Genomic DNA, 27,910 nt, shown 5'->3' with positions numbered 1-27,910 from the left:
TAAAGACCTTCATTCAATTCTCAATTTCATCTTTATTAGAAGCTTTTCATTATCTGTAACTGAAATGATCACTCATGAAACAAGTGTGTTGTGCTGTTTGCTAATATGAGATTGGTGTAAATTTGATAGTTGCTTGGTTCGCTGTCAAACTTGTCAAAAAATTAATTCTAATGTTTGCAACTAGTACTTTTGAAAATTTATTAAATATGTCAAAAATACGTTAATTGTGGGGATTTTTGAGGAACTGAAAAACGTCCAGGTAAATTTCAGAACATTTTATTTCAACATTTTTGTCTTATACATTCATTTCAATATCTTAACTTCTAAACATTAAAAATAATGTTTATTAAATTGTCAAACATTATTGCAAAGAAATATTGTCCTTGAATGCTAAACTTTTAAAAAATTCTTTTGCTTATTCGCATTTTGCACATATATACATAAACATTCTACCAAAATTTGGTCCAAAATTTTATTTTGTAAATAAAAAAAAATAAAATACAGATTTTAAGATGAGTACGAGTATTTGATATGAGAAAGATACGTGTATTGAATAGTTTTTATAAGTACATTCAAAGCAGGAACACAAAACATTATATACAGAGCGATCTTCATATAATATACACAGAAAAATATATCATAAAATTAGGTTCAAGAGATACAGTTGATATTCAATTTTTGTTAATTTACGAAATTAATTATCCTTTTTCCACCAATAAAAAGAGGAAAATCGAATACGTAAAAGTAAAAAATCAGAAAATTTATATCACAGAAATCAACTCAAAAAACATTCTGCTCCTAAAACAACATTTTGATGCTCAATTTGATTATAAAATGTTTCGAGTTTTGTGTTTTGGTTATTTCAAAGGAGATAGAAATACTTAGAAATATAACATAGAATAGTTTCATATTGATAATTAGTCCTTCAAATATCCTTGTTTCTATTCACAAGTATTTCAAAATAAATGATTTAAATTCCTTTCGTCTCTGGTTTTACAACCCAATTTAGGTGGTTTAAAAACAGGCTAATATTTTTTTGTAGTATTTATTCTTCTAGTTTCGAAACAATTAATAGTTGATAGAGGTCGAATCTGGAGAATATAGTGGCTATGAAAATAATTTGAAGTTCAATTTGATCATTGTTTTCATTGAGTTGTAATCCATTGTATTGAAAGAGATTTTTTTCTTATAGAAAGAAGTTTATTTTTGATTTCTGTTTTCAATAATGTTCAGAAATGGTCATTAGCCTTTAGCTTTTGCCTCTTTTGAAAAGAAATTTAACACTTTTTGTTTGAAATATGGTACTTCAAGGTATAAATATAAAAATGGTAGTTGAAATTTGAAGGACTAATAATCAATAAAGACCAAACACCAGAAAATTTCACTGTAAACTACACCCATTATCAACTTTTCTCCACCTGATTGGGGAATTATTTGAAGTACCGGGATTATCCCCCAAACTACAAGTCTTAGTCCTCATTATCATCAAATCAGTTCTGATGCTGGGTCTTCGAACGTTAGGAGTTACCACTCCGCAAGCATCGCTTAATCGTCTCTTCACCGATAAATGGTATTTCTTGCTATGATGACTCGGTGCAGACGGCGGTAGGGGACAAGGTGATCCGAAACTGGCGCTAACTCGTTTATGGTGATTCGGCGCCATCTCTAATGGCAAGTTGGCTACTAGAAATAATTGGTAAAATACTTCGTCTACTTTGAAATTCTTTTTGGCCGATGTTTCTACAAAGGCACAATTTGAATCTTGACTGTCGCAGAATGCTTGCGCTTCTTCTACCGTTACGGTCCTACAATAATTGTCATCTTTACTGAGAAAATTTTACATTTAATACAAGCAGCAAAACATAGCATGTTTGATAGTATAGAAAATATATAAGGATACATTTTTTAACTGAATTTCAGTTTGCCTACCAACAGACACCGAATTCTCTAGAATATTTATATGTAGATAAATCACTTTGATTTGGTTCTTTTATATAACATATTAACAGTCGTACATATTTTAGAACTTTTCAGATCAATCCAAAAATTTCTAGAACCCTCTAGAACATTTTAAATCGCTTATAATAAATCGAACTCCTTTTAAAATATTCTAGAAATTTCTAGAACGTTCTCGAACATTCTACATCGATCGAAATAAATTGCACACATTTTGGAACTTCCAGAACTTCATTCCAGAAGTCTCTGGAGCTTTCTAGATTATTCCAGAAATTTTTAGATCTTTTCTGAAGTCCTCATGCGTTAGAAAAGGACAGATACATGTTTTCCAAGGAGTATTTATCACCCCCAAAGGATTAGAATAAATAGAGAAATGAATCTTCCACTTCTAATATCTTGAGATATTGAAAAAGAAGCGTTCAAAAATTTGAAATATAAGTAGAGTTACAGTTTTAGTTTATTTAATAATTATAATGGAATGTAAATGTTTTGAACGAGGTGCTAATAGATTGATAACACGCAGTTTGCTTTCTATCGAGTTGAGAACGCGATTTTTCCTACTAACATTCATAAAAGAATTGATAATTGATAACTAATACAAGAATATCTAAAGAAAAACATTTTATTCCAAGTTATTAGACAATAAATATTGTTTTCAAACACCGATGAACGCTGCGTTACAGCCAGGTGGAAGAGATGTGCTGATGTGCGGCTCAATTGCTACCTCATACGCCCTATCCACCAGATTTAGATCATTCGGATTATTTTCTGTTTCCAGGCTTGGAAAAATGGATAATTAAACTACTCCGAAACAACTCGAACTGACGTAACGATTAAAAATGACAATAATAAAACATTTTTTACTGATGTGGTCAATTTAGAAAGAAATATGATATTAAAATCGATGAAGAGTGAACCGTTATTTTTAGAAGGTTCGAAAATGGATCAAATCGAAAATCAGTTCTGCCGTTTTCTATTCGTAGACGGATAGAATCTGCGTAGAATACTAATGTAAACATCTCATACCTCACCGACTTCAATTAATGTGGATTAATTTGCACAAAGCCTTTCCGAACAACCTCTTTCGTTGTAAGCGATTCCGATTTGTCATAACTTACAGCCGGGTCTTAGAAACGGCAAATTAATGATTACGGAGCACGTCTTGAATGGTTTCGATCGAAATTATAAAATAGTTTTTATAAGATAATTGGTCATTACTACTACACTTTTAGGTACGGGTCGCCGTCGTACGGATTTCGAATAGATTTTCATACTTTTTAAGCGCTGATCGTCGTTGAACGTCAAAAACATAACCTCACTTTTCTAATATAGTTTGTGGTTGCTTAAAAATGACTTATCTGAGGTTTTCTTATTGAATCCAAACGAAGAAATCAAGATCAGAATTGAAATGACTCGAAAGGCATTAAAAACGTGGTTGCGAACCTTCATTGAGAAGACGACACGAGAAGAAAAAGAAGATTGAAAATTTTTTGCTCCAATAGAAATCCAATGAAATCAGTCATCTGATTAAAGGCAACCAATCAGTACATTGTATTGAAAACCCATGGGATATTTCACTTTATCACGTTGCCATGGATACATATTTTGATTCGTTTCGATTTTGACGTTTCAAATGTTTGACATTTCAAAATGTCACGAGAATATTAATGAAATTTTTGAACCAAACATATAAAAAAACGGTTAAAGGAAACAAAGTAATGAGTTACCAATCAATTGAATTGAAAAATTATAATATTCTTTTATAAAAAAGCGTTCTTTAAATTTTAAATATTAGTTTCATTTACATGAAAATAAATTTAGTTCAAATTGTATTAGGAAAACAATAATTTTATTATATTTACAAGGCAATAATTTCTTTTCTGAATTATCTTAATTTTTTTATATAATCAGAATAATTTTTATATAGCACGCCTATGGTAAAGGGGGGATATCGCCGTACGCCATATGCAACAATAATCGCGGGCACAGATCTCAGTTGTGCGGTAGTCGCAGTCTACTTATTTTACGCATATTACTTATTAGGCGTTTTGTCCACTGCGATATCTTTGTCTCGTTTTCCCATCTTTTTTCCCACGTTTTTACTCTGGTTCTGATTTTTCTTATATTTTGTTCGTTTTCGGTGTTTAGCCACACTGGTGCCCCACAAAATCATGTTCTTTACTTTTTATTTAATGATTCTATACGTTTCTTTCTAAACCTTACACTTTTGTTTGTTTAGTATTCTTGCTTCAATATAATTTCGTCTGAATTTTTCTATACCAGCTTTTAAATTAGACTTGTTGTGTTTTCTACAAATTCATTTGGTTCTCTATATAAGTTTAATTAACAATGATAAATTTAATAATTTTAATTTCATAACTATAAAATAAATGTTATGTGCGTGACTTGGAAACGTTTTTTTTTATTGCCGTGATCACATATTCTCCTCCCTTTTGTATATAAAGTAATTGAATACAACGTAATTTCATAAAAAATTGTAATTAAAATTCTAAATTGGTATTATTGATTATTGATTTTGACAGCCCGCCATTTTGCCTAGAGAATAAGCGTAGGGATTTAGGTTATGAAAACGCGTAATTAATTAAGATTTTTAATGAGAATTAACGAAATAAGATATTAATTAAGTGATTAAGTAATAATTTTATTATTAAAATTATAAATAATTCAATTCTGCTGTACCATTTTTACGTTTGTAATGAAATTCGCGACGTATTGTTTGTGTATAAATGTTTGTAGTGAAAAGTTTTGTGTTGAATCTATTGAAAGTGAAACAAATAATAGTGTTTATAAAGGAAAAGTGAATATTAAAAGTGCATAAATAATAGTTAAATATGAAGTTGAGTTGAAAATAATGGATGGTAAAGATTGATACAACTTACAAGTTCTTTTGAATTGTAGAAAGCATTCAAACAACAATTTGTTTATATTCAATTGCATTAAAATGTTTTTTCCGTTACAGAAAGGGTAAGTTTATTAATTTTTTGGTATTGCATGTAACATTTCCCTATCTGCCAACCATAAATTTTAGTAAGTCCCATGATCTATATAACTTCTAGTTGTTTTCCATAATTTTTTATTAGTTACTTAGCAAAACACATATAAATATCAATAACAATGATGAAATAGCGGGTTTGTGGTAAATAATGACTCCGTTTAAAATTAATTGTTTCAAAACAAATTACTTCAAAGATCTCTGGGTGTTCTAGGGATTGAATAAGTTATTTTAAGGCATTATAAAAATACGTCATAGATAACCTTTATTGGTGTACGTGATATTTTATTTGTGCATAAGTGATGTATGAAAATTTATATTGAAATGACTCGATTTTTGTGTTGTACTCCTAAAAAAATATCTGAAACAACACATATGATTCGACCAATTTATCTTTTTGTGAAACAAATAAAAAACATCAAAATCATGAGAAAAGTCGACAAAATAGAGGAAATATTTATGAGCCAACGTGACTATTGTCTAGAAAATCTCAACGTTCTTTACTCCTCTATACTTCGGTCCTTGATGCACATAAAAACGTAAAAACACCTAGAAATACGTAATTACAACTGAAAGTCGAGTAAAAGAAAATCTAATTGCTGGTATTTAACAGGGATAATACGTGTCATTTATGAGTATACGAGGGATAATCGAAATGTTGGTCGTATATCTACATTATAGTTTTAATTATATCTTATCATACTCCTCCGAAACAGCTCGACAGATTTTCATGTAATTTCATATGCATATTCAGTATATTTCATACCCCCAAATGTTAAGGGTGGTTCGCCCCTTTTTTTTATTTCTTAGATTTAATTTGTCGTTTTTATTTTTTTAATATACACTATTTGAAAAGAAATTTCACCCTTCTACCCTTATTTTTTGTTTGTTAATTAGATAAATATTTAGAAGTGTGGCTCCACCCCAATCTTACATTCGGGGTTGTTTTTTAGTGCTCCGAAAGTACTTTAAAGGTGGGGAGACACAAATATAAGACAATTATATAAGAATAGACGTTCATCTACAACAATAGCACCTAACCAACCTCCTTTTCCCTCCGTTCTCTTCTATTGAGTCAAATTTTGAACTAGTAGCTCTGCTTTTTCGGCACTATCGAAAAAGGAAGGGGGGTAGATTCCAAAGGGATTAACCTCAGGTGGACACAGCCACAGATTATAACGAAACATACAGAAAAGGTGAGGTGGATAACACAATGGATACCTCTTTTGCCAAGAGGCTGAGACACACCAAGAAATATCTGGAGAAACCAAAATAACAGAATCCTAGGCACAGTAGACTGGAAAGCCAAATTAAAAGCCAGATAAGAATGGATAAAACTGACAAACGAAGCTAGGACCAACAAAAAACTATAACAAAAGAACAAGGGGAGTAATCCACCCCAATAAAGGGATATGTAGACGCCCCGAGCACTAGTTATAATTCAAGAAATTAAACGACATAATGAGGATGATTCTCATATATAGAAAAATGATTTATTTATAACTAATAAATAAAAACTGTATTATAACAGCATACGCTACGTTGCCGGCAACGATAACCTCGTGATCATCAAACAGACAACTGCTCGATGTTTTTTTTTTAAACTATGACGTCAAAACTGCGATTTTCAATTAAATCTTCAGATTATTTCATATCAAAAATAGAATAAAATGCTTTCGATTTAAGTACATCCCTACCCACTTATAATGAGTTGGTTATTTTCATTAATAAAAAAAATTGCTGCGTGCCGGGTCAGCTAGTCTTGGATATAATAAATGAAAATATAAAAGTTTGTTATTAAAATCAAAAAATAGAACAATCTTACCTCATTTCTTTATCGCATTTGTTTCCTGCTAGAACCATAGGCACTCGAGGCATCGTCTTTTTTCTCGTCAAGCCCACCCCAGTGGAAGAAGCCCCCGCATTCAACTTAGTTTCGAGTATTTGTTCCCTTAATCTTATTGCTTCTTCGAAAGTTTCCCGGCTGTCCATACTGAAAACAATCACGAACAAATCGCCTGCAACGAATGAAATGAGAATTCATTTCAATTTTTTTTTTTTTGAAGTATTTGCCTTAAAGGCATTGGCGTAGCATTTTGTCTACATAAATAGAAGGCACGCACCGCGTGAAGAAACATCCTTAAAGCAGTAGTGGGTAAAAAAAAACGTATTATTAAGGTCTCCGTGGTGTAGTGAGTACGAGACTCATATGTGGGAAGTCCCAGGTTCAAGTCGCGCTGAATTTCCCCACTTCCTATTAAATAATGAACAAAAAAAATATAAAAAAAATCACAAAGTATATCCCCAAACCTGGAAAGCACCGTTTTTTAATGCAGTTTTCTAAATAATAAACTATGTCGATTATAATACATAATAAAGTTAGACATTCAATAAATTTAATATATTTTTTTTCGATCACTGTTAGAGCGTTCTAAATAACCTTTTGTAACCCCTATATAATTTTCAAGATACGTTCGCATTCGAACACGTCTGGAAGCTCGTTATCGTCGATTCTCATACCCTTATGATCGCAATCGAATTCACCACGCTTTTTCACTTAATGGTTACTTGTGACATTGTACTGTAATTTAACGAGCGGTATCTTTGAATAAATGCAATTAGGAGTTGTGGAAATGTATCGAACTTTCTTAACCATTGATAAATTATAATTACATACAAAAACAATTTATACTAAATGTCAGTACGAATTTGAATTAGGTTATCTAAGAAAACGGCTGATCTAGGTCAAAATGACAGTCGTGGGGTAAACAATCGTCTTTTTCGTATGTACCCTTGTTAGTATTTCTTGATTTCGCATTTATTCTAGTAGCAACTCTTTAAAAAGCAATTTCGCAGTAAAACTGTAAATAATAAGGTCAAAAATCGAACAAATGAGGTTACAAACCACACAAAAACCTACGGAAAAAGCGTTTGCTTACCCCACACCGGATACTTTCAAATAAACATCAGCTGATTTGTTAGTTCAAATTTTACAGTTTATCTATGGTGAAAAAATTTAAACATAACCTGTAGTTGAAGTAGATCGATGGTTTTCTTTATATTAATAATTGAATCGAACAATAACAGAAGAAGAAAGGAAACAAATGTGGTCGCAACAAAATGTATTGAAGAATTTTTGTCTGCATAAGAAAACATATTTGTATACATTTTGATTTAGGTACGTACATATGTAAAATTATACTTTTTTTAGTATATTTATGAATTATCGACATAATATGCTAACATTTATATTTATATTAAGAGCACCAATATAAATTTTCGATTGTTGTATTGAATAATTTGTAAAATTATTGACCACAACCTTAAAATTTCCGCATAATTGTTACTTTTTCAAATAAATTTTCGTCTCCCACTAAATTTTCATTATTATATCAAGTAATAAATTTGGTATGTACAATTACCACAATGTCTCCTATATCAATTGCAGTATATTACCCTTTGGTAATATAGTTACAGGTGGTCCAAACCACTTAGTTGTTATAATCAAGAGATGGAATTTTGATGGAACCAAATTATCAGAGAATTTCAATGCAGTAATACCTATAATCACATAATAACGAAACGTAGTCTCCAGGAAGTACAATAGTGTTAAAATGTACATTTAATGTTTTTATTTAGTTATTTTTGGCACAAAAACGAATTAAAGAAACTATATTAGGTATAACAATTATTTAAATCACCAATTCCACTTAGATACACTGAGAAAAGGTAGTAATTCAATGTGATGGAATGAAAAGGACTATAAAAATAAACAATGAGCTAATTACAAGCTGATCGAACACTTTTTTTATTATTCCCGTGCTTTTAATTTTTTATTATATCATAACCATCAAAATCTCAATACCCAATAGTCGGTTATATAATTTTTAGTACCTTTATATTGATTTTTTATTAATTATTGAATAAGATTGAGATAGTTAACAAATACTATTGTTTTATTAAAGATTATAAGATAAAAAGGTTTGTAAATAGTCAAAATATGTATTAGAAATCATAATTTTCAAGGATATCTTACAGGAAGATGCTGAAAATAAATGAAAGAGTGGAAAAGGTAATAGAACCAGAAATACAGGAATATCGAAGAGGTTTTTGACAAGGAAATGTGACGAAACAAGTGATCGAAAAAAGATGTGAGCACAACATTAGTATGCAAATGCTATTAATCCACTTCAAACAAGCATTTGACAGTCTGAAGATGGATGACATGGAAAAACTACAAGTACCCCAAAAGTTGATACGATTGGTGAAAAAAAGACTGTTAAATTTTGACCATTTGATTGAAATAAGCCATACCAAAAAAACAATGCAGTGAAGCTATTTTCCCTTCTGCCTACTGTTGATGTTTTAGAAACACACCAAATGTGGCTTGGAAATGAAAACATCCGAGCAACCTATTGATGAACAAACCGCCTATACCCAATGAACTTTTAGAAATAATTTTTTTCTATTTAGATCAATTGAAATATGTTATTAAGGGTTGAAATATTACGAAATTGTATCCTACAGCATAAAATAAATCTTCATTAACTAATCCCAGTCAAATTTTACTTTTGAATAAACAGATGCAGGATTTTTAAAATTTCAAAGCCGTTTTAAAGATACAGCAGTTCTTTCAAATAAGCCAATCAGCCGTAATTGTGGAGGGAGTATATATATATATATATGTTAATAAATGATAATAAATACAGGAAAGTAGTTGTTTTTTGTCTGAAGACCGAACGAGAGTTGTTATACCACTCTGATAAGATGTAATAACGTCAAAACTAATCAGTGGTTACAAATCTCTCCTTGCAATTGAGAACCATTGGGGATGTTAATGTCGATTGACATCACTCTCTCCAGAGAAGATGTAATTCAATATTCGTCAAACATTAGCCAGCAAAATAGGAGTTTTCTCCTTTGAAGAACGGCAGAATACCTTTTCGAAATATCAAATTTTGAAATTATTCCAGAGATGAATCATTTATTTTGATATATATATATATATTTTAGCTAAAAATTGAATAAGGGATGTTATACAACATCTCTATAAAATTTCTTGTTACCTGAGACCATATTTTTGATCATAATATAAGAAATTCAATAAAAAAAAGATTTTAATTGTATTATGGCTAACCTGTTAAAAACGATAATCTCCTCATCGCTGGAAATGGATGATTCCCCGATGTATCCAGTATATCCAACTGATAAATCTCTCCTCTAATCCTATAAAGTTTCCTGTGGAAATCTTCGATTGTTGGTGTATAACATTCTTGGAATTTTCCCCCCAAAAACCTTGCCACCAAACATGTTTTACCAACTCTAGCCGATCCTATAACCAAACATAACCTCTATATACCTACAGAGATTTGAATATCTTGAAAAAGGCGTGATTTTTGTAAAACTTTATATTTAAATTGTTGTCAAATGGTTCATTTAGTTTTATATCCTGTTAGAAAATGCTACTAACAAAACTGGAGATAAATGGTTATTTTATAACCCATCACTCTAGTTCATATTATATTAATCTTCTATCAGTACTTTGAGGCAGTTATCAGTTTTCTGGGTGATAGGCTGCTAACCTGGTCCCTCAACCCGGTATTGGAACCAGAAGCATTGCAGGAAAACATATACTCAGATAAGTTCCAACTTGCATTAATAGTAAGCATCAAAACCCACAATAGCTGTATCAGACAAGGAGACATGCTCAGTCCCTTGTTATTACATAATTTTGAAAAAATATATATTTTCCTTAGTTTTGAGTTTTTTTCTGTTTCCCGTCCACATTTTCCTCCTCAATTTTCCCACAGCTTGTCTAAGATCTCCAAATAGTCATCATAGAGTATGGAGAAATATTTCCTGATTGTTCTATACCTCCAAAGAAGCCATTTTGTGATGAATCAGAAATATTCTGGAGGAAAATAAATTTTAATTCATTCACAGAGCTGGTTCCTATTTCTCTGAGCTCTATGCATACAGATTTCTATCGGGAAAATGTTGTAATTATTTAATTTTGAAAAAATATATGTTTTCTTCAGTTTTATGATTTGTTTTGTTTTCCATCAACATTATTTTTTCTCACAGCTTATCTAAGACCTTCACATTGTCTTGATTTGGAGAAAGATTTTCTCATTATTTTATAGAACTCCAAAGGAGCCATTTGATGGTAATTCAGAAAATCTGTAAAGAAATATATTTCGATGCATGCACAGAATTCTATCAGGAAAACATTGTGATTAATATTAAACAAATAAATATTTCCTAAAGTTTTGTGAGTTTTTTATAATGTTTCCCACCTAAAATTTTTTCTCTGCTAATCCAAGATCTTCAAATGGTTGTATTAGTGTATGAAGAAAGATTTGTATTTGAAAATTCAATAAGACATTTAATTCAAACTTTTCGAATATTATAATTTTATTAATAATATCAAGGTAAATATACATTTCTTACCACAGTAAATGGAAGTAAAGGACCCCAACTTTCAAGTTCAAAATCACTTATAACGGCTATCACTTTTTTTAACACTTATTAATCAATTTTTTAGATATTTTAATACTCACACTGTCCACAGATCCAATGAATGTTTAAGAAAATACTGTTTAGTAATAAAACTTTTTCATATATATTTTAAAATATGAATACAAAGCTACCAAAACTTAACGAAATGAATGACAAATAAATGTAAACAAACAATGACAAGTGTTGCCAACTGTGTAAACTTAATTTCCCTTTTTAGTAAATGTGAATAATATTTCACTTAGATTCTTGTTATTTTATTAACTATAAAAATTTCGTCATCGTTTTCTTAATGTAAAAATGGTTAAATAGATGTTTTCTTAGTAACTAGGAAGAAATCTAGTTATTTTCGGTCTACTAGCCAAGTAATTGTCAGTCAAATCTTCGTTGGTGATAAATGACTTTTAGTTAGTGGCAGCCATGATGGATAAAATCAAACAACTTATAATAAATATTTTGACCTTGAAATTAATTTTCCGTGAAGTATTCAATTCATATAAGTGAAAATTTCTGTTTCATTTTTATTCGCTAGTGTTTTTATCATGTGTAATTAATAAATTTGCTTCTCATAATATGAAGTTCATGCAGTTGAATAAACATGTCAAAGCGTAAAACAAAAAACGAATTTCATCATATGATGTTCACAAAAAAGAGAAACTCGACCCCGGCCACTTTTAATTAACTCAAGGTTAATTGAACGTCTGAATATAGTTGGTTTAATATCGATACTTCTCTGTTTCTTTTTTTTTCTTCGTATATCCGATAAAAAAATGCACGTGAAATTTTTCTTTGGATTAAACAATTTTTATTTAAAAAGAGTGGAGTTTTTATGTGAATGTGAATAAATTTAAAACGAATTCAAGAACGTAGCTAGCCGTGAAATGCGACGTAGCCAAATTTAACTCTAATTCAGAAACATTCCTTTAATAAAGTTAAATTTTATATTATTTCACTCTGAATTGCTACGCCTATGAAAGTTTCGTTCAGTTTTCGTTGTCATCAGAGTTTACCCTCTCACACAACAAATAACTCTAAATTGTCGGCTCGGTGAAACGTTTATTGTTGGGGTGGTTATACGTAAAGACGGTTGTGTAATCTTTAAGTAGTTCACGATGATATTGCAGTATCCCGGCGCTATCTTATGGCCCTTTCGCGTTAAGGGAACCGTTCAAATCTATTCAAGTTGTATAAATGTAGTGACTCCAACAAAAAAAGCCAAAAAGTTGAATTGTACCATATTTTACTTGATATATTGACGAAAAATACGTTTTTTAGTCGTAAATAATGATTAAGTGGTGGAATGAAACAAAAAATAAAACTTACCTAACATAACTAACCTAAAGCAATTCTTCGACGGTGGTACGACGTCATCGCAAGAAGTGGAACTCACGGGACTTGGTCCGGGGCCCGAAGTGACTACGCTTTGGTAGTCCTGGGGGGTTGTCTGTACACCGTTCTGTTGCCGTTTGGTGCACAGCCAATTCGTGCAAGCGCTTAAGTCCATCGTCGAAGGGGTTTACAATGTTGTACATTACGAAGTGGACGTTGAAATCTGGAATAGAAGAACTTTGTTTGGACCAAAAAAAATGTTATTGTTATTAGATTGTATATAAAACCGAAGTGAGGAAGGCAAAAGAAGAAGAAGATGAAAAACGGCGAACAGGAAAAACCGATTAAAATAAAAAGACTGAGAAAGGCGGAAAAAGACAGCAAAAACAAAAAAACTTTGAATTATTCAGAAAAATATATGAAAATAGAAAAATTGTACATAAAGTGATGGGAAAGACATGAAAACAAACGAAATAAGAAGGTTAAAATAAAGAAAAACACGCGGAGAAACATAACAAGTAGAAAAACTCAAAATTTGAGAAAAATCCGAAGGAGATAATAAATACGAACTAAAAAGTAATGCCAAAAAACAGAAAATTTAGCAGACTCAAAAGAAATAAACAGAATAAAGAATAACAACCAAAAAATCTAAGAAAAGCAGAAAATGATAAGAAAATAAACAAAATATGGACATGGTAGAGAAAACAAAAACGAATCTGGAGAAAAAGAAAGACAAGAAAACCGAAATAAACAGGAATTATTAACAATAGAAAAATACTAAAAGGTACAAGAAAATATATACAAACAAAACAGAAACGACTGAGCAAAACAAACGCAGAAAAATCAGAGAAAAGCAGAAAATTACAGGAAAATATAGCAAAGATGGACATGGGAAAGAAACAGACATAAAAACATCCGATAAGAAGACAGGAAAACCGAAATAAACAGGAGTGACAAAGAACTGACAAAGACCAAGAGATAGAGAAACAAAGAATGACAACAAAAGAGAAAAACAAAGTAGAAAGGAAAATGTAATGGAGAAAAGCGGAATGAGAAAGGAATGATATAAAACAGAGACAAGACAAGAAAGACAAAAGAAAACGGAGAGACAAAGATGAAAGAATAACAGAAAATGATAATGAAATAAGGAAACGGTGGATTTGTAGAAGATAGGAAAACAGGAAAAGCGAAATAAATAGGAATAATAAAGAACAGAAAAAGGGACGAGAAACGATAGACAAACAGAAGAAGAGAGGAAGCTGATAGGAAAGGAAGAAAAAAAAGAGAAAAAACATCCCACAAAGATGAAAAGACAGTAAAGACAAAATAAAAAACGGAAAACCCGAAAATAGAAGAGAAAAAAAATACGGAGACAGTGCGAAGAAGATAGAAAAATAAAGGAATAAAAAAAACAACAGAAAAATTCGGCGAAAAGCAGAAAAGGGAGACAGGAAAAATGAGGAATGTAAAGCAATTCAGAATAAATTAGAAAAATGACACAAAAGACAACAAAAGAATAGTAAATGGATAGGGAAAAGATGGGGAAGAGAGAAACGTGTAAAAAACGCAGTAAAAGGCAAAAAAACTATTCAGAAAAATATGTGAAAATAGAAAAATTGTACATAAAGGGATGGGAAAGACATGAAAACAAAGGAAATAACAAGGTTAAGATAAAGAAAAACACGTGGAGAAATATAACAAGTAGAAAAACTGAAAAGAAGATAGGAGAGAGGAGCAAATATAAAAACAGAAAAGTCAGAGAAAATAGAAAATGTCGAGGAAGGTCAACAAAAGTTGGAAACGGCATATAAGATAGAAAACACGAGATAATCAGAAACAGATAGAAAAAGATCCGAAGGAGATAATAAATACAAATTAAAAATAATGTAATGTCAAAAAAACAGAAAATAAGTGAAAAGGACAGGAGAATATAGCAGACTCAAAAAAATGAAACAGAATAAAGAATAACAACCAAAAAATCTAAGAAAAGCAGAAAATGATAAGAAAATAAACCAACGATGGACATGGGAAAGAAACAGACTTAAAAACATCCGATAAGAAGACAGGAAAACCGAAATAAACAGGAATAACAAAGACTAAGAGAGGTAAGAAACGATAGACAAACAAAGAATGACAAGAGAATAGGAAAATGACACAAAAAACAACAACAAGAATAGTAAATGGATAGGGAAAAGATGGGGAAGAGAGAAACATGTAAAAAACGCAGTAAAAGGCAAAAAAACAGGCATACAGTTCATTAAACCGGCGTATTTCTTAACAAAAACGATATTAATCATCAAAAATTCGTATCTGTGAATATTTAATTAATTAGTTTACGCGTACAGTCACCAAAAACCGATGATTATCAGGTAAATCAAAATGCCCATCAAAAACCTATATAGTGCAGTATACCATTATAGGTTATTGACACAATCTAATTAATAATTTAAATAGAAAATGATTAGTCATACAAAACTATTTTATTTATGTACAAACATCGATTTTCCGATCAAAATCACTGCTTATTAATACCGGTTCCGCTTTCTTTCGCGTCTATTGTTTATTCGGCGACGGCTCTGACGTGTTAAATATATTCAGGAAAATAGGATGTAAATTATTCCAGAATAATTGCATAAAACGAACGTTTAGATTACATGCAAACACAGAACCGAACTATAATACAAATTACCCAAAGTTTAATTTTCTTCTATCGGTCTTCTACCTTAATAGTATCCAGCCAGGCAATTTATTCGCATCATCCCTATTTTGTTGTGTAATTTATTATTTCAAATTTTCCTCCGTATCGCTTATGTAACAATTTTTATACGAAAAATTGTGTAATCCATCTCTGTGTATAAAAACTATCTGGTACAACGAAAGTGGCTGTTGAATATAATAAAGAAGAAGATATATTCAATCTTATAAATAATTGTTATATTTTGGTCGATAATCTACAGCTTGGAGTAGAAATATCACAATATTTTTTTAAATAAGATATCGCGTGATGCACAATTTCATTTAAAAACTCGATATTTTGTTCTCTATCGTAATAAAATTACGATTGTTTCTAAAACAAAAGCGTGGTTAACGGATAATATTGAACGTTGCCACGTTTAAGCAGTTAGACACTAGAATTTATTTCAGTTTTAGTCTATAACAAATTTATTTTACATTTTAATAAAAAATCTTTCTCCAAAAGTGTGTCTTTAAACCAAATAAAACCGCTCGAGAGCTATTCGGAAGTTCTCGGGGTAGTTCGAGATCATCCGGAAGCGCTCGGTACTGTTCGGAATGTCTCAGCTGTCACAACAAATTCACGTGCAGTGCTGCTCCGTTAATCAATCACGAAGCGTCTTCGCTGTTTTTTTGTGCGTTGTTGTTTCACAACGTAGTAAACGTAACTTTTGAAACTGTTTATAAATAAAGTGATTTTCGTTCTAACTGTACAGTGACCATGTTTTCAAAGCCTAAGCCTTCGAATTCAAAAGGAGAGAAACGAAAACACGTAACACTGACTCTCAATCAGAAACTAGGAATCATCAAACGGCTAATCAAAAGATTAAAAAAAAAACAAAACTGGAACAGCTGGATAGTGTATTGTTCAAATGGTTTAGTGCAGTACGTTCTGAAGGAAAGCCGGTAACAGATCCAATGATTGTTGAAAGGGCAAAGATTTAGGAGTTGCTGAAAGAAAACTTCAAGTTTCGGCACGGAATTCGAAGATGTAACTGGAAAAACCCTTTCAGCAAACCAAAACTCCGCAGAAGAATACAAAAACGAATTTGAGAAAATCGTGGCTGATAATGATTTAACACCTGAACAGATTTACGATGCTGATGAAACAGGGCTATGGTGGCGATGTTTACCAACACCTACACTAGCTGGGGGAGGAGAAAAAGCAGCCAAAGATTTAAAAAGAAAACAAAGATTAACCGTTTTGCTATGTGCTAATTCGTCTGGAAACCACCGAGTGACCCCTTTTGTGATAGATAATGTTACTGTCCAATACGATGCTCAATCAAATGCGTGGATAACTGCCGCCCTCTTTAAAGACTGTTTTTTTCACCACTTTGTGCCTGACGTCAAGGAATCCTTCAAAAGCCTTGGTCTACCAGAAGATACTAAAGCCGTCGTTCTTTTGGACAATTGCAAATCCCATCCGCCAGTAGATGAGTTAGAAATCCCACCTAACGTAACATCTTTGATTCAACCCATGGACCAAGGGGTTATTCGAAATTTTAAATGCTTTTATAGAAGGTCTTTTTTTCAAGGCCTGTTAAAAGTTTACAGTAAAAGATACCGTCTTGGAACCAGGTAAAATGCTGGAGAAAACTTTGGCCAGCTGCAAACCCTGCATCCGACCTAATTCTACAGGCTGATGAGGAAGAAAACCATCAAGACCAAAGTTTTCGATGTCGTTAAAAGTACCCTTGAAAAACCTGCCTGAAGATGAGGTAGAAAATTCGCTTTTAATCGAGGAGAATGAGCCTGTTGAACAAGAACTAACCGATGAGGACATTATCAACATTGTGGTAAACCAAAATCTTGAAGAAAATGCCTCGGATGCCGAAACGGAAGAAAAAGAAAAAATCAGCTGGGCAGAAGCTGCAGAATCACTACAGTGCTTCAGAAATTATTGATTTCCATATCATTAGAACTAAATTTTATACTAAACGCCAAAAATCAAGAAAACAAAAAGACATTCGTGACTATTTAGAATCTAAGTGAAATATGTTTTACAGAATTTTCGGTAGTCCGACACCGAGCCGGTCCTGAACGTGCCGGTATATAGAGATGGGAACGGATTTGAATAACGGCGACAAAGCAAAATATGAACAAAAAAGAAGAAAAAGGATTTCCAGAAAAGTGCATTAACTAAACGAATATAGAAGAAGAATGAATACAAAGAACGAAGCACTATATATGGTGAAGCTGAGGCATGTTGTGGACGAAGTGAAATTATGTTTTATATACGAGGGTTGTTACTTAAGTTTTCATATATACTAATAAAAACAAATATTTATAACGGCTTTATTCTTTTTCAAAATATTCTCTATTAAAAACACTTCCGGGTACCTTAAAAACAAGTAATTTGAACGCATCAAGCGTAGACAAACGTCGAACGTGGTATTTACTAGGAATCATCAAGAACTGTACGGCGGATGTCCCATAAATTCGATGTTTTGACTATTCAAAAACGTTTTTGTTCGAAACGATGTGTGAAAACTCGCATTGTCGTGGTTTCCCTGATTTTTTCGTACACTTTTATCAGATAAATGCCGTCACCCGGGGTTAAGTTGGACAAAGGACCTATTTAAAACATATATATATATATATATATATATATATATATATATATATCTAGGCAATCAAAGAAATACATTGTCTCGTTGCGTGATTGGTTGCAGCGTTAACCCATACACATCAAGCTTTGTAAGAACGTGGTTATGTGTGGACGCATTCGGTAAAAAAATTCTGAAATATTGTTATAAAATTTGTCTATTTTAAAACACTTGTTTTAAAACTGCCGGGGAAAATTATTCTATAATAGTTCATGCATGAAATTTTATCAGCAAAGTCTTTGATATGTATTTAACCGACAATAAGTGTTGAAGGTCACAGGGCCGTACTATGGAAAAATGTACCTTTTACAGGGTGAAGTTGGACAATGGTGCGCAAGTATAAAAGACCGCTTGAAACAAAGCCTTACCAAAATTTTAAACCTGAATCGATGGTTAAGGCTGTGGAAGCTGTAAAAAAAAAGAAAAATGACTCTAAGAGCGGCCGCCGAAATGTTTAGCGTACCGAAATCTACGTTATATAATCATGTTAAAGGCATTAAATGCACTCAACGATGGAATTTTCCTTTACGAATTATTGACATAAGAAAACTAGTGAAGCATTATTTAGATAGACAAGGAACAACTATTTTTTAAAATAATCTACCTGGAGTGGAACGGGCCAAACTTTTTTTACAACGGCATGCTGAATTTAGTGTGAGATTGGCCAGTAAAACAAAAGTGACGTCAGAAGTCGTTAATGCATACTTTGATGAACTGGAAGTAGTCCCTTGTGGACAAATAGTTAACTACGACGAGACAAATTTTTCAGACGACCCTGGAAAGATCAGGGTTGTCACAAAAAGAGGAAGTAAACACTGTGACATTGTAATGGACAGTTCCAAAACCAGTCTGTCTGTTATGGTAGCTGGATCTGCTTCAGGGAAAATTCTTCCGCCATATAATTGTTTACAAAGCTCGACATTTGTACCCTACATGGATCGAAAATGGTCCTCCCGGTGCAGCAAAAGTGGCTGGTTCGACCAGTTTTGTTTTGAAGACTGGTTCCTAAAAGTGGCTTTGCCGTATTTGTCAAAATTTGAAGGCGAAAAAGTTTTAATCGGTGACAACCTGTCCAATCATATATCGTCATATGTCATAAAAAAGTGCAGAGAAAATGATATTCATTTTATATTATTACCACCGAATTCAACTCACCTGTGCCAGCCACTTGATGTTGCGTTCTTCAGACCACTAAAAGACGAGTGGAGAGATGTTTTACGACGTTGGAAATCATCCAATAGAGGAGTTTTTCAAATAAGCGATTTTCCTTTCGAAAAACTGGGCTTACGGTCAAAGGACAGTATTACAGCGGGATTCGCATCGGCTGGAATATATCCCCTGGATAGAGAGAGGGTGTTAAAAAAACTCCCCGACTACGAAAGTGACACTGGTAATGACACTGATGCTTAGTCTCAAAGTTTTGTCGATTTAATAAAAGAAAATCTAACACCTCCACCAAACAAAACCAGAAAACCAAGAGGTAAAAGACTAAATATATTGCCAGGACGAAGTGTAACTTTACCTGGAGACAGTGACGGAGAAGATGAAATAGAATCAGGAGAACTGAACCGGATTGAAAAAGAATATCCTTCAGAAGATGAAAGTAGCAACAATGACGAGACTGATAACGAAAACGCTTACTGAACATTCCATTCCTAGTCCCACAACACGTTTCAGTATAGGGCAATACGTTCTTGTGCGGTTCGTCGGACAATTTTGCGGGCAAGATCATTAACGTTGAAGAAAACACATATTTCGTGACATTCCTAAGAAAAAAATATTCTGAAAAAACCCATTGATTTACGAAGAGAACGCATTCAATTTACTGAAGCATTAGATTATGATAGCATCGGTTAAGCCCTTCTTAAAAGCCTACTTAAGTATTTAGAAGTGATTTTTATTTTTGTACTGTTATTTTCAGAAGTATTGTTACGTTTTTTAATTTTTTGAATAATTTTTTAATTAATAAAACATTTGTTCATTTATCACCGTTGGATATTATTATTTGTACTGAATAATTGCAATAATTTTTAAAAATATGTCCCGTGTCCAACTCCGTCATTAGAAGGTGGAAAATTGACGTTTAAGCCATTAAACAAGGCTTGTCCAATCCCGCCCCAAAATGCGGTTCAAGTTGGACAAAATTTAAAAAATAAAAAATATAAACTGATTAATAGTATCAAATATTTAATGTGACATTTGCGTTGGGTAATTATGGAACTATCTTACTGATGTTTTTTCAAAATTTTGGAAGTTACGATAAAAAAGTTATTTGCCAAAAACGCTAAAAATTGTCCAACTTCACACCGGTTAACGGTGCTAAATTAGTCGTTCTCGTAGCTCCAGCTCTCGTAACTGAGATCCATACAGCCGATTGTTGATTAGTTTCGGGATCATATGCCTAGATCCATGATTCGTCGCCTGTTAAACGTCTGTTGGAGCACCGCGATTGGATTTTTTCATCATTTCTTGCACCAATCGACACGAACTTTGTCGATTGTCAAATTATGCGAAAAAATACTTGATGCTCATGCAATATTGAATGTATGCGAGTGGAACCAATGCCCGAGTATGCCTGAATATCATGGTATGTCACAAGACGATCTTGCGATATCAGTTCAGCCACAGCATCGATGTTTTCTGGTAGAACAGTCGGTTTTGGGCGACCTTCACAAAATTCATCCTGTAGCGAAGTGCGACAACGATTGAATTCGGAAAATCACCGAAACACGATGGCTCGAGATGGTGCTTCATCTCCAAAAGTCGAAGCGAGTTGATAAGCACACTGTTTAATTTAAATAAGCAGTGTACAAAGTTAACGACATATTAGTAGTCACCCACAATGAATTTGACTGAATTAGTATCTGATATTTGCAATATTTACATTTTTCTTCTTACACGTATGTATACAAAATGTCACAATGAGAAGAATAACATTTTTTTTCTTCATAATATTACGTAAACGTCGTATGATTTTTATATTTTACGAAACTTTTTTCAGTACTTCATTCGCTTAAGGTTTTGTATGCCTATATTGAACTTTGATCCACAACTACGTGAATTTTCATCTTCGTATGACTTTTCTTCTTCTTTTTTTAACCTCTAATTTCAATTGTAACTCATCCAAAACCCACACAATTATATCTACAAACTTTTTTTAAAATTATCTCAAGTCATCCTGAATCCGGATCTGTCGAGAATCATAGATAAAATGTATGAAATATTTATTTTTTACAGTAATCTTATTTAATGTTTTTTAATTGTACATATTAGAAATGTATCTTTTTAAAACTTCATTTTTTACACAAAATTGAAGCACCTGTTGTACATTATCACAAAGACCTACTTGAAATCATTCTTAAAAATATTAGCACGTACAAAATAATTGCAATTATAGTACTTATTGAGGAATTTGTTTATAAAAAATGTAGAAAAAACAGTTAATTTTTATAAAAACCAAACGATTCAATATAAAAACAAAGACACAATAAAAAATTTGATGTAATAACACATACAAATACTTTTATATTGAACAAATAAAAAAATCGTACCTGTTTTTCTTTGATTAGACAAAAGCCCTCGGCACCTACATGTTATATTTGATGTCACAAACGAAATGTGTTGAATTCGCGCATATTTGTGGGTAAAAAGGACGCAAGGTTGCGCGTCGGCGTTGGAGGGTGTCCCTCTCCATGTCGACTCCTTTACACAATCTGTTGGGTAACCGAGAAATGCGTTTTCACGACTCTGACAACGTACTTGATTTTCCTTTGTCCTCCAATGTTTCAAATCGATATGTTAACAATATATTAAATTACTCGACATTATCATCGATATTTGTGCTTAAAAGCTGGAAAATTTTCACTACTCTGTACAATTAAAAATATTGACTCTTCTGAATTAATATATAAAAAAATCAGTTTCTAAACTTCTGTATAAAGTGAACATTTTTCTACGGATGTTTTCTCTAGAGAATTTGCTAAAGTTTTCTTTTTATTTATCTCAAATTGTTTTGGTAATCAAATTTAAAGTTTCGAACTTCCCTTGCTATGGGAAAACTTTTTTTCGAAGCTGTACAATATCCACGTAAACAGAATCCGTTTTTTTACGAGTGTCAATTCATTATTATTCACAAAATGTTCCAATTTAAATCAAAAATCGACTTTATATTCTATTTCATTATAAAACTGTCAGAAAATGTAACAAAATCCCAAGTCTAGTGCAGCCGAAAAACATTCGTCTGTGAATTATTTTCTTAAATAAAATCAATAAACTCATTATTTGTTTTGTTTTGTTGGATTCGCCACTAATTAATTCAAGTGTTTTATTTTTTTCGTTAACACAATTGAATGAATCAACTTAAAAAATCGATTGAAAATATTCAAGTCAATGAACTGACAAACGAACGAATGAACCATAGATAAACCACATTCAATCTATAATAAAACGAACAGTTAGACGTGTCAATATAACGAATATATATTGATATTCGAAATATAGACGTGTTATTCGTTTTTATGTTGATTAATTGATTTTTAATAACTTCCCTTAACTACGTAAGCCGTAAATATTTGACCTTCATTTTGAATTGAAGTAATGAAACATACCGTAAATTTAAACGGTTTTCATCACAATAGAATGACGTATATTAGTGACGTATTTATAGGATAATTTCCAAGGTAGTTATTTACAAATATGTCATAAATAGGAAATCGTTCACCGCAAATAAATACCGAGACAACTTTTTGGGATATTCCTTATATTATTTACGTAACGATCTTATCATGTTCGCGTTATTTTAGACCTTCGATTGTGGAGAAATTCTCAAGATGCCACCAGCTGAAGAAGTTCGAAAAAGGTCAACCTCTGATTACATCTTTGGTAAAGTTCTAGGAGAAGGAAGTTTTAGTACAGTTTATTTAGCTAAAGATATACATACGAACAAGGAACATGCCAGTAAGTATATTGATATCACATCTAAACAAATATTTTTTTAGATTAGGCTATTTTTTTGACAAATCAGTAATATTCCTATCGATATTTAATACATGTTTTGATTGTAAATTTATAGAATAAAGTAAATACTTTTTTAACGAAAATGCTTTTTACTTCTTAGATCTTTGTTTTTAGTTACCATATGTCTTTATTTTAGGTCTCTTTTCTCATTTTTTACATATTATTTAAACTGATTTTCATGGAAAAGAGATCAAAAATTGAGAGAAATTATCACGAAAATCACTAAATTTTCCATTTAAATTAGAGAATTTTATGTGCAATTGATAAATAATTTAAGATCTAAGCCAGAAACAAATAGTTTTACTTCTTATGTGTTCTAATATGTTTTTCGTGATAGTTGTCTTGATTTTAGATCTCTTTTAGTTTAAACTAGTAAATTTTATGTTCAATTGATGAATAATTTGAGATCTTAGCCAAAAGTAGATAGTTCTTTCATAAAAATGCTAAATTTTCCTCAATGTTTTACTTCTTATGCCTTCTAATATATTTTCCTGATAGTTGTTTTGATTTTAGATATCTTTTAGTGTAAATTAGTGAATTTTATGTTTAATTGATGAATAATTTGAAATCTTAGCCAGATGTGAATAGTTTCTTTAAGTGCTGAATTTTCTTTAATTTTTTACTTCTTATGCATTTTAATCTGTTTTTCGTGATAGTTGTCTTGGTTTTAGATCTCCTTTAGAGAATTTTATGTTCATGATGAATAATGTAAGCTCCCAGCAAGAATTGATTTTACATTTAGTTTATATAAGCTGTTATTTTTTAGTTAAAGTTGTTGAAAAGGCACACGTCATCAGAGAAAAGAAAACAGAAGCTATTATGCGAGAAAAAGAAGTACTGAGAATCCTAGGAAATGCTTGTCCTTATTTTGTTCGTTTATATTGGACATTTCAAGACTCTGATAGGCTCTATTTTGTTCTCAGTTACGCCAAAAATGGTGATGTATTATCCCAGATTGACAAACACACTCACCTCAGTATTGAGTGTACTCGATATTATTTAGCAGAACTGATTTTAGGCTTAGAATATTTACATAGTAAAAATATTATTCACAGAGATTTGAAACCGGAAAATCTTCTGTTTGACGAAAATTGGCACATTTTAATTACCGATTTCGGTAGTGCTAAAATCGTTTCGTCCGAAAATGGTCATGAAGAAAGGAATAATATTAGATCAGAAAATAAATATCCTTATCGAAGACGTAATAGTTTTGTAGGTACAGCTCAGTTTGTTAGTCCCGAAATGCTAGCTGAAACTGCCTCTAGCTTTGCATCTGACCTTTGGGCCCTTGGGTGCATCGCTTATCAAATGGCTTACGGACAAATGCCATTCACAGGTAAGATTTATTATTAATTTGTGTATTAACCTTTAATAATACATCATAGTACAATGTTAGGTTAGGTTGAAAATGGCAAATTTTAGTTCTAGTTTGGTGGGAAACAATAAGTTTTATCTGATTGTACATAAATTCCCATTACACTCTGTTTAATTAATAAACTCTGGGATGATTACCACCTTATCATCCGGATTTACTTCCTATTGGGTCAGTAAAAAATTAAGTAGTTGCCTGATTGGAAGAAAACTTTCAAGTTTATTATGATTCACAAAGTTCTCAATAAAAAAGTAGATCAAACAGTAAAATTATGTTTTACACTGGGTTTGAAGGTTTTAAATTGTTTCTATTTGTACGTAGAGTAAAATTTAGTGAAATATTATAATTTATTACTTTGTACAATTCTTCATGTTGATATTTCTACAAATTGATTCCATGATTTTAGGTGGTAGTGAATATATCATCTTCCAAAAAATTTTAAAATTAGATTACACCTTTTCTGAAGACTTTCCGAGAGGAGTAAAAGATTTAGTTGAACAATTGTTAGTATTAGAACCTAATAATCGACTTGGCGCTCGTGATGAAAGATGTTATTCTAGTTTAAGACAACATTCATTCTTCAGCGTACTGAATTGGGACGATCTAGGTCCTCCTCCTAAAATATCAGAAGATACCGTCGAAGGTTAGTCTTCGATCAAACTAAAATTTCAATATAATTCTATTGTTTTATTCATACAGATATGGTACATGAAATTCCGGATGATTTAGAACCAGGTTTAGATCCAGAACAAGTTTCCAGATTGCATTTAAGCTTGTTAACGCCCAATCCTGTAGTGAATAGAAAAAAATCTCCTCCTAATAGAAAAATTACAGATCTAACAGATACGGAAATCCAACAAAGATTAGAAGCCCAAAAGACCAACATTTATCATAGTTTCGTTGAAGATAATCTCATATTGAAACAGGGATTTATCGATAAGAAAAAGGGATTGTTTTCGAGGAAGAGAATGTTTTTATTGACCTTAGGTCCTCATTTATACTACGTAGATCCTGTTACGATGACACTCAAAGGGGAGATACCTTGGAGTAGTGATATTAAAGCCGAAGCCAAGAATTTCAAAACTTTTTTTATTTATACGGTAAGTTTTTGAAATAAATGTTAATTTATGGATAATTTGTTATGTATCTATTGATTTTTACAGCCTAATAGGAAATATTATCTTGAGGATCCTGAGGGGTACGCTTTGGAATGGTGTAAGGCTATTGAAGACTTGAAAAATTACTATTTCTCAGATGAGACTTGATTATAATTAACTTTTTTTATATATCCTTCAATATTTATTATTAAATTATTTTTCCTTTAGGTTTATTGTAGGTAAATTGTTATACTATTGTTGGGTATCGCATTATCGAATTGAAAAAAAAAAAAAGGAAATTTAATGGAAATAAAAATTTTCAACTTTCAAATTCTCAAATAGTAAATAGATAGTTCCCATGAGAGGAGACGAAGCTTTAGGAGCGTAAAATTTACCCCACCCACTGTTGTTTAATGTTTCCTTATAACGGAACACGGTAACATGCAAGAATATTACAGACACTTCGGTCTAAAGAAACCCGTAGGAAATGTGGAATGAAACTGAAGATCAATATAATGAGTCATTGCCAAATATTTCAAAGAATAATAGCAAAAAATGTTAACAGTTTGGCAAAGTAAATAAAAAAACCTTTCTAGAAACTGGTTAAATAAAACATCATTAACAAATCGCCACTATTATAAAAACATATATAAAAACAAACATCAAACGAATTCCACGAACCGGCGCATTCGCCATAATTTGGATTTCCATTGTAAACTGAACAGGATCGGCTTCGCGGTACATGTCGTGGACGAGTTTGTAACGTAATGAGTTATTCGTTATGTAGTTATGCAGTTTTCTTTATTTTGTTTTAAATCTTTTTTCTTCCAACATGGATGATCATATTGGTAGACTACTGTGTGTTCAATGCCAACAAGTATTCCCCAGAAGACGAAATTCGCCATTCTCTTTTGCTTTGTTAATAAATCTTCTGCCTTAAGGTCGTTTACTGTAGAGGAATACAGGATTAAATCATCAGTTTGATTTAAGACACTTTTCCAACGACGGAAATTATGAACTATTAAACTTATTTTGAATGAATACACTTTTCGACAGTTCAATATCAAGTAATATGTGAAAATACTAACTTTTTTGACTTAAGACGGTTTTCAAAAGGATGTGCGATACTGAAAACCACCCTTTTTGTAAATTATTGAAATAATTCCTCGGAAAACTGTCTTAACTCAACTTAATATCTTTTAAAATTCGTTTACTGTAGAGTAATTCAGTATTAAATAATCAGTTTGATTTAAGACACTTTTCCAACGACGGAAATTACGAACTATTGAACTTATTTTGAATTAATACACTTTTCAACAGTGTTTTTTGAGTTCAACATCAACTGATATGTAAAAATAGTAACTTATTTTGACTTGAGACGGTTTTCAAAAGGATGTGTGATACGTAAAACTGCCCTTTTTGTAAATCATTGAAATAATTCCTCGGAAAACTGTATTAACTCAAATTAATATCTTATAAAGGTCGTTTACTGTAAATCAATACAGTATTACATCATCAGTTTGATTTAAGACACTTTTCCAACGACGGAATTCCAATGAAACCTCAATTTTTTTTTCAATTCGATCATGAACTACGCCATAATTTATTACATTGTTTGATAAAGCGTCCCGCGATTGGATGTATGTACGAGTCCTTGAAGAATTTGTACGGAATTGTTGCTTATACTAAAAGTTTGCAAAGACAATAATGACATGTTTTACATCGTTGCCAGTTTGTAATTTTATCCAGTAGATTTTCTTCCATTACATTCATTTCAATCAATTATCGAGCAGCCTAACGAACTGTCAAAATCAGCTGTTGCAAAATGGCCGCCGTGGGGTAAACAAATGCTTGTGCCGTAAGTTTCCGCGAGGTTGAGTTCAGAGTTTATTATTTCCGGTTCTATTACTAACTTAAAGAGTTGCTACTTGGATAAATGCGAAATTTTCTCCTAGAAACATGATTTTTTTTATTGGGTACATAAATAGAGAAAATATTAAAGATACAAAGAGCGAGGTATAGAAACTTGGATTGAAATGACGTCGAACTTTAGTAGTACGATTGACAAAAGACGAGAATAACAAGTTTTGAATTTATTGGCTAGTAAAGGGAGATAGAGAGTAGTAAAACTAGCTCTTTCTCTCTCGTCTAATACAATTTCACTTATATACCACTCTCTTTATCTTGAATATTTTCGCTATGTATACATACGAGATTGTTTACCCCACGGCCGCCATTAAGTGACTGATGTCACACGGTTACCAACGTT

The 27,910-nt window shown here is 31.8% G+C and overlaps 2 protein-coding genes across 6 annotated transcripts; one reads left to right on the top strand and one right to left on the bottom strand.

Annotated features, from left to right (window-relative positions):
* Positions 1 to 152: 152 nt before the first annotated feature.
* LOC130447290 (3-phosphoinositide-dependent protein kinase 1) lies at positions 153 to 27,642 on the top strand. Of its 4 annotated transcripts, XM_056784019.1 has the most exons (7): positions 153 to 259; positions 2,735 to 4,941; positions 22,959 to 23,112; positions 23,939 to 24,508; positions 24,951 to 25,187; positions 25,244 to 25,644; positions 25,708 to 27,642. In XM_056784019.1, the coding sequence occupies exons 3-7, from the start codon at positions 22,986 to 22,988 to the stop codon at positions 25,807 to 25,809; spliced, it is 1,437 nt and encodes a 478-aa protein (XP_056639997.1). In that variant the 5' UTR covers positions 153 to 259; positions 2,735 to 4,941; positions 22,959 to 22,985; the 3' UTR covers positions 25,810 to 27,642. The 4 variants fall into 4 exon arrangements, with proteins under 4 accessions (XP_056639997.1, XP_056639999.1, XP_056639996.1 ...); XM_056784021.1 differs by lacking the exon at positions 2,735 to 4,941 and having other exon boundaries at positions 173 to 259; XM_056784018.1 differs by lacking the exons at positions 153 to 259; positions 2,735 to 4,941 and adding an exon at positions 22,700 to 22,835.
* Positions 261 to 22,291, bottom strand: LOC130447291 (GTP-binding protein Rhes). Of its 2 annotated transcripts, XM_056784023.1 has the most exons (5): positions 21,708 to 22,291; positions 12,809 to 13,037; positions 10,107 to 10,301; positions 6,795 to 6,987; positions 261 to 1,805 (listed from the first exon to the last, which is right to left on the bottom strand). In XM_056784023.1, the coding sequence occupies exons 2-5, from the start codon at positions 12,987 to 12,989 to the stop codon at positions 1,382 to 1,384; spliced, it is 993 nt and encodes a 330-aa protein (XP_056640001.1). In that variant the 5' UTR covers positions 12,990 to 13,037; positions 21,708 to 22,291; the 3' UTR covers positions 261 to 1,381. The 2 variants fall into 2 exon arrangements, with proteins under 2 accessions (XP_056640001.1, XP_056640002.1); XM_056784024.1 differs by lacking the exon at positions 10,107 to 10,301 and having other exon boundaries at positions 21,708 to 22,113.
* Positions 27,643 to 27,910: the final 268 nt, after the last annotated feature.

Source organism: Diorhabda sublineata, chromosome 8 (assembly GCF_026230105.1).
Source record: "Diorhabda sublineata isolate icDioSubl1.1 chromosome 8, icDioSubl1.1, whole genome shotgun sequence".
Taxonomy (NCBI): Eukaryota; Metazoa; Arthropoda; class Insecta; order Coleoptera; family Chrysomelidae; genus Diorhabda; species Diorhabda sublineata.
The sequence above is the reverse complement of the archived record's forward strand: the minus strand, read 5'-3'. Positions and strand labels throughout refer to the sequence as shown.

What these genes read in the sequence shown, in the direction of transcription:
- LOC130447291 (XM_056784023.1), bottom strand. Translation starts at nt 12,989, where the DNA reads ATGGACTTAAGCGCTTGCACGAATTGGCTGTGCACCAAACGGCAACAG. An exon ending in CTTTAGGTTAGTTATGTTAG is followed by an intron (nt 10,302 to 12,808) that starts GTAAGTTTTATT and finishes GTTTGGTTATAG; the next exon opens with GATCGGCTAGAGTTGGTAAA. An exon ending in GAGATTATCGTTTTTAACAG is followed by an intron (nt 6,988 to 10,106) that starts GTTAGCCATAAT and finishes CATTCGTTGCAG; the next exon opens with GCGATTTGTTCGTGATTGTT.
- LOC130447290 (XM_056784019.1), top strand. Translation starts at nt 22,986, where the DNA reads ATGCCACCAGCTGAAGAAGTTCGAAAAAGGTCAACCTCTGATTACATC. An exon ending in TACGAACAAGGAACATGCCA is followed by an intron (nt 23,113 to 23,938) that starts GTAAGTATATTG and finishes GTTATTTTTTAG; the next exon opens with TTAAAGTTGTTGAAAAGGCA. An exon ending in CGGACAAATGCCATTCACAG is followed by an intron (nt 24,509 to 24,950) that starts GTAAGATTTATT and finishes CCATGATTTTAG; the next exon opens with GTGGTAGTGAATATATCATC.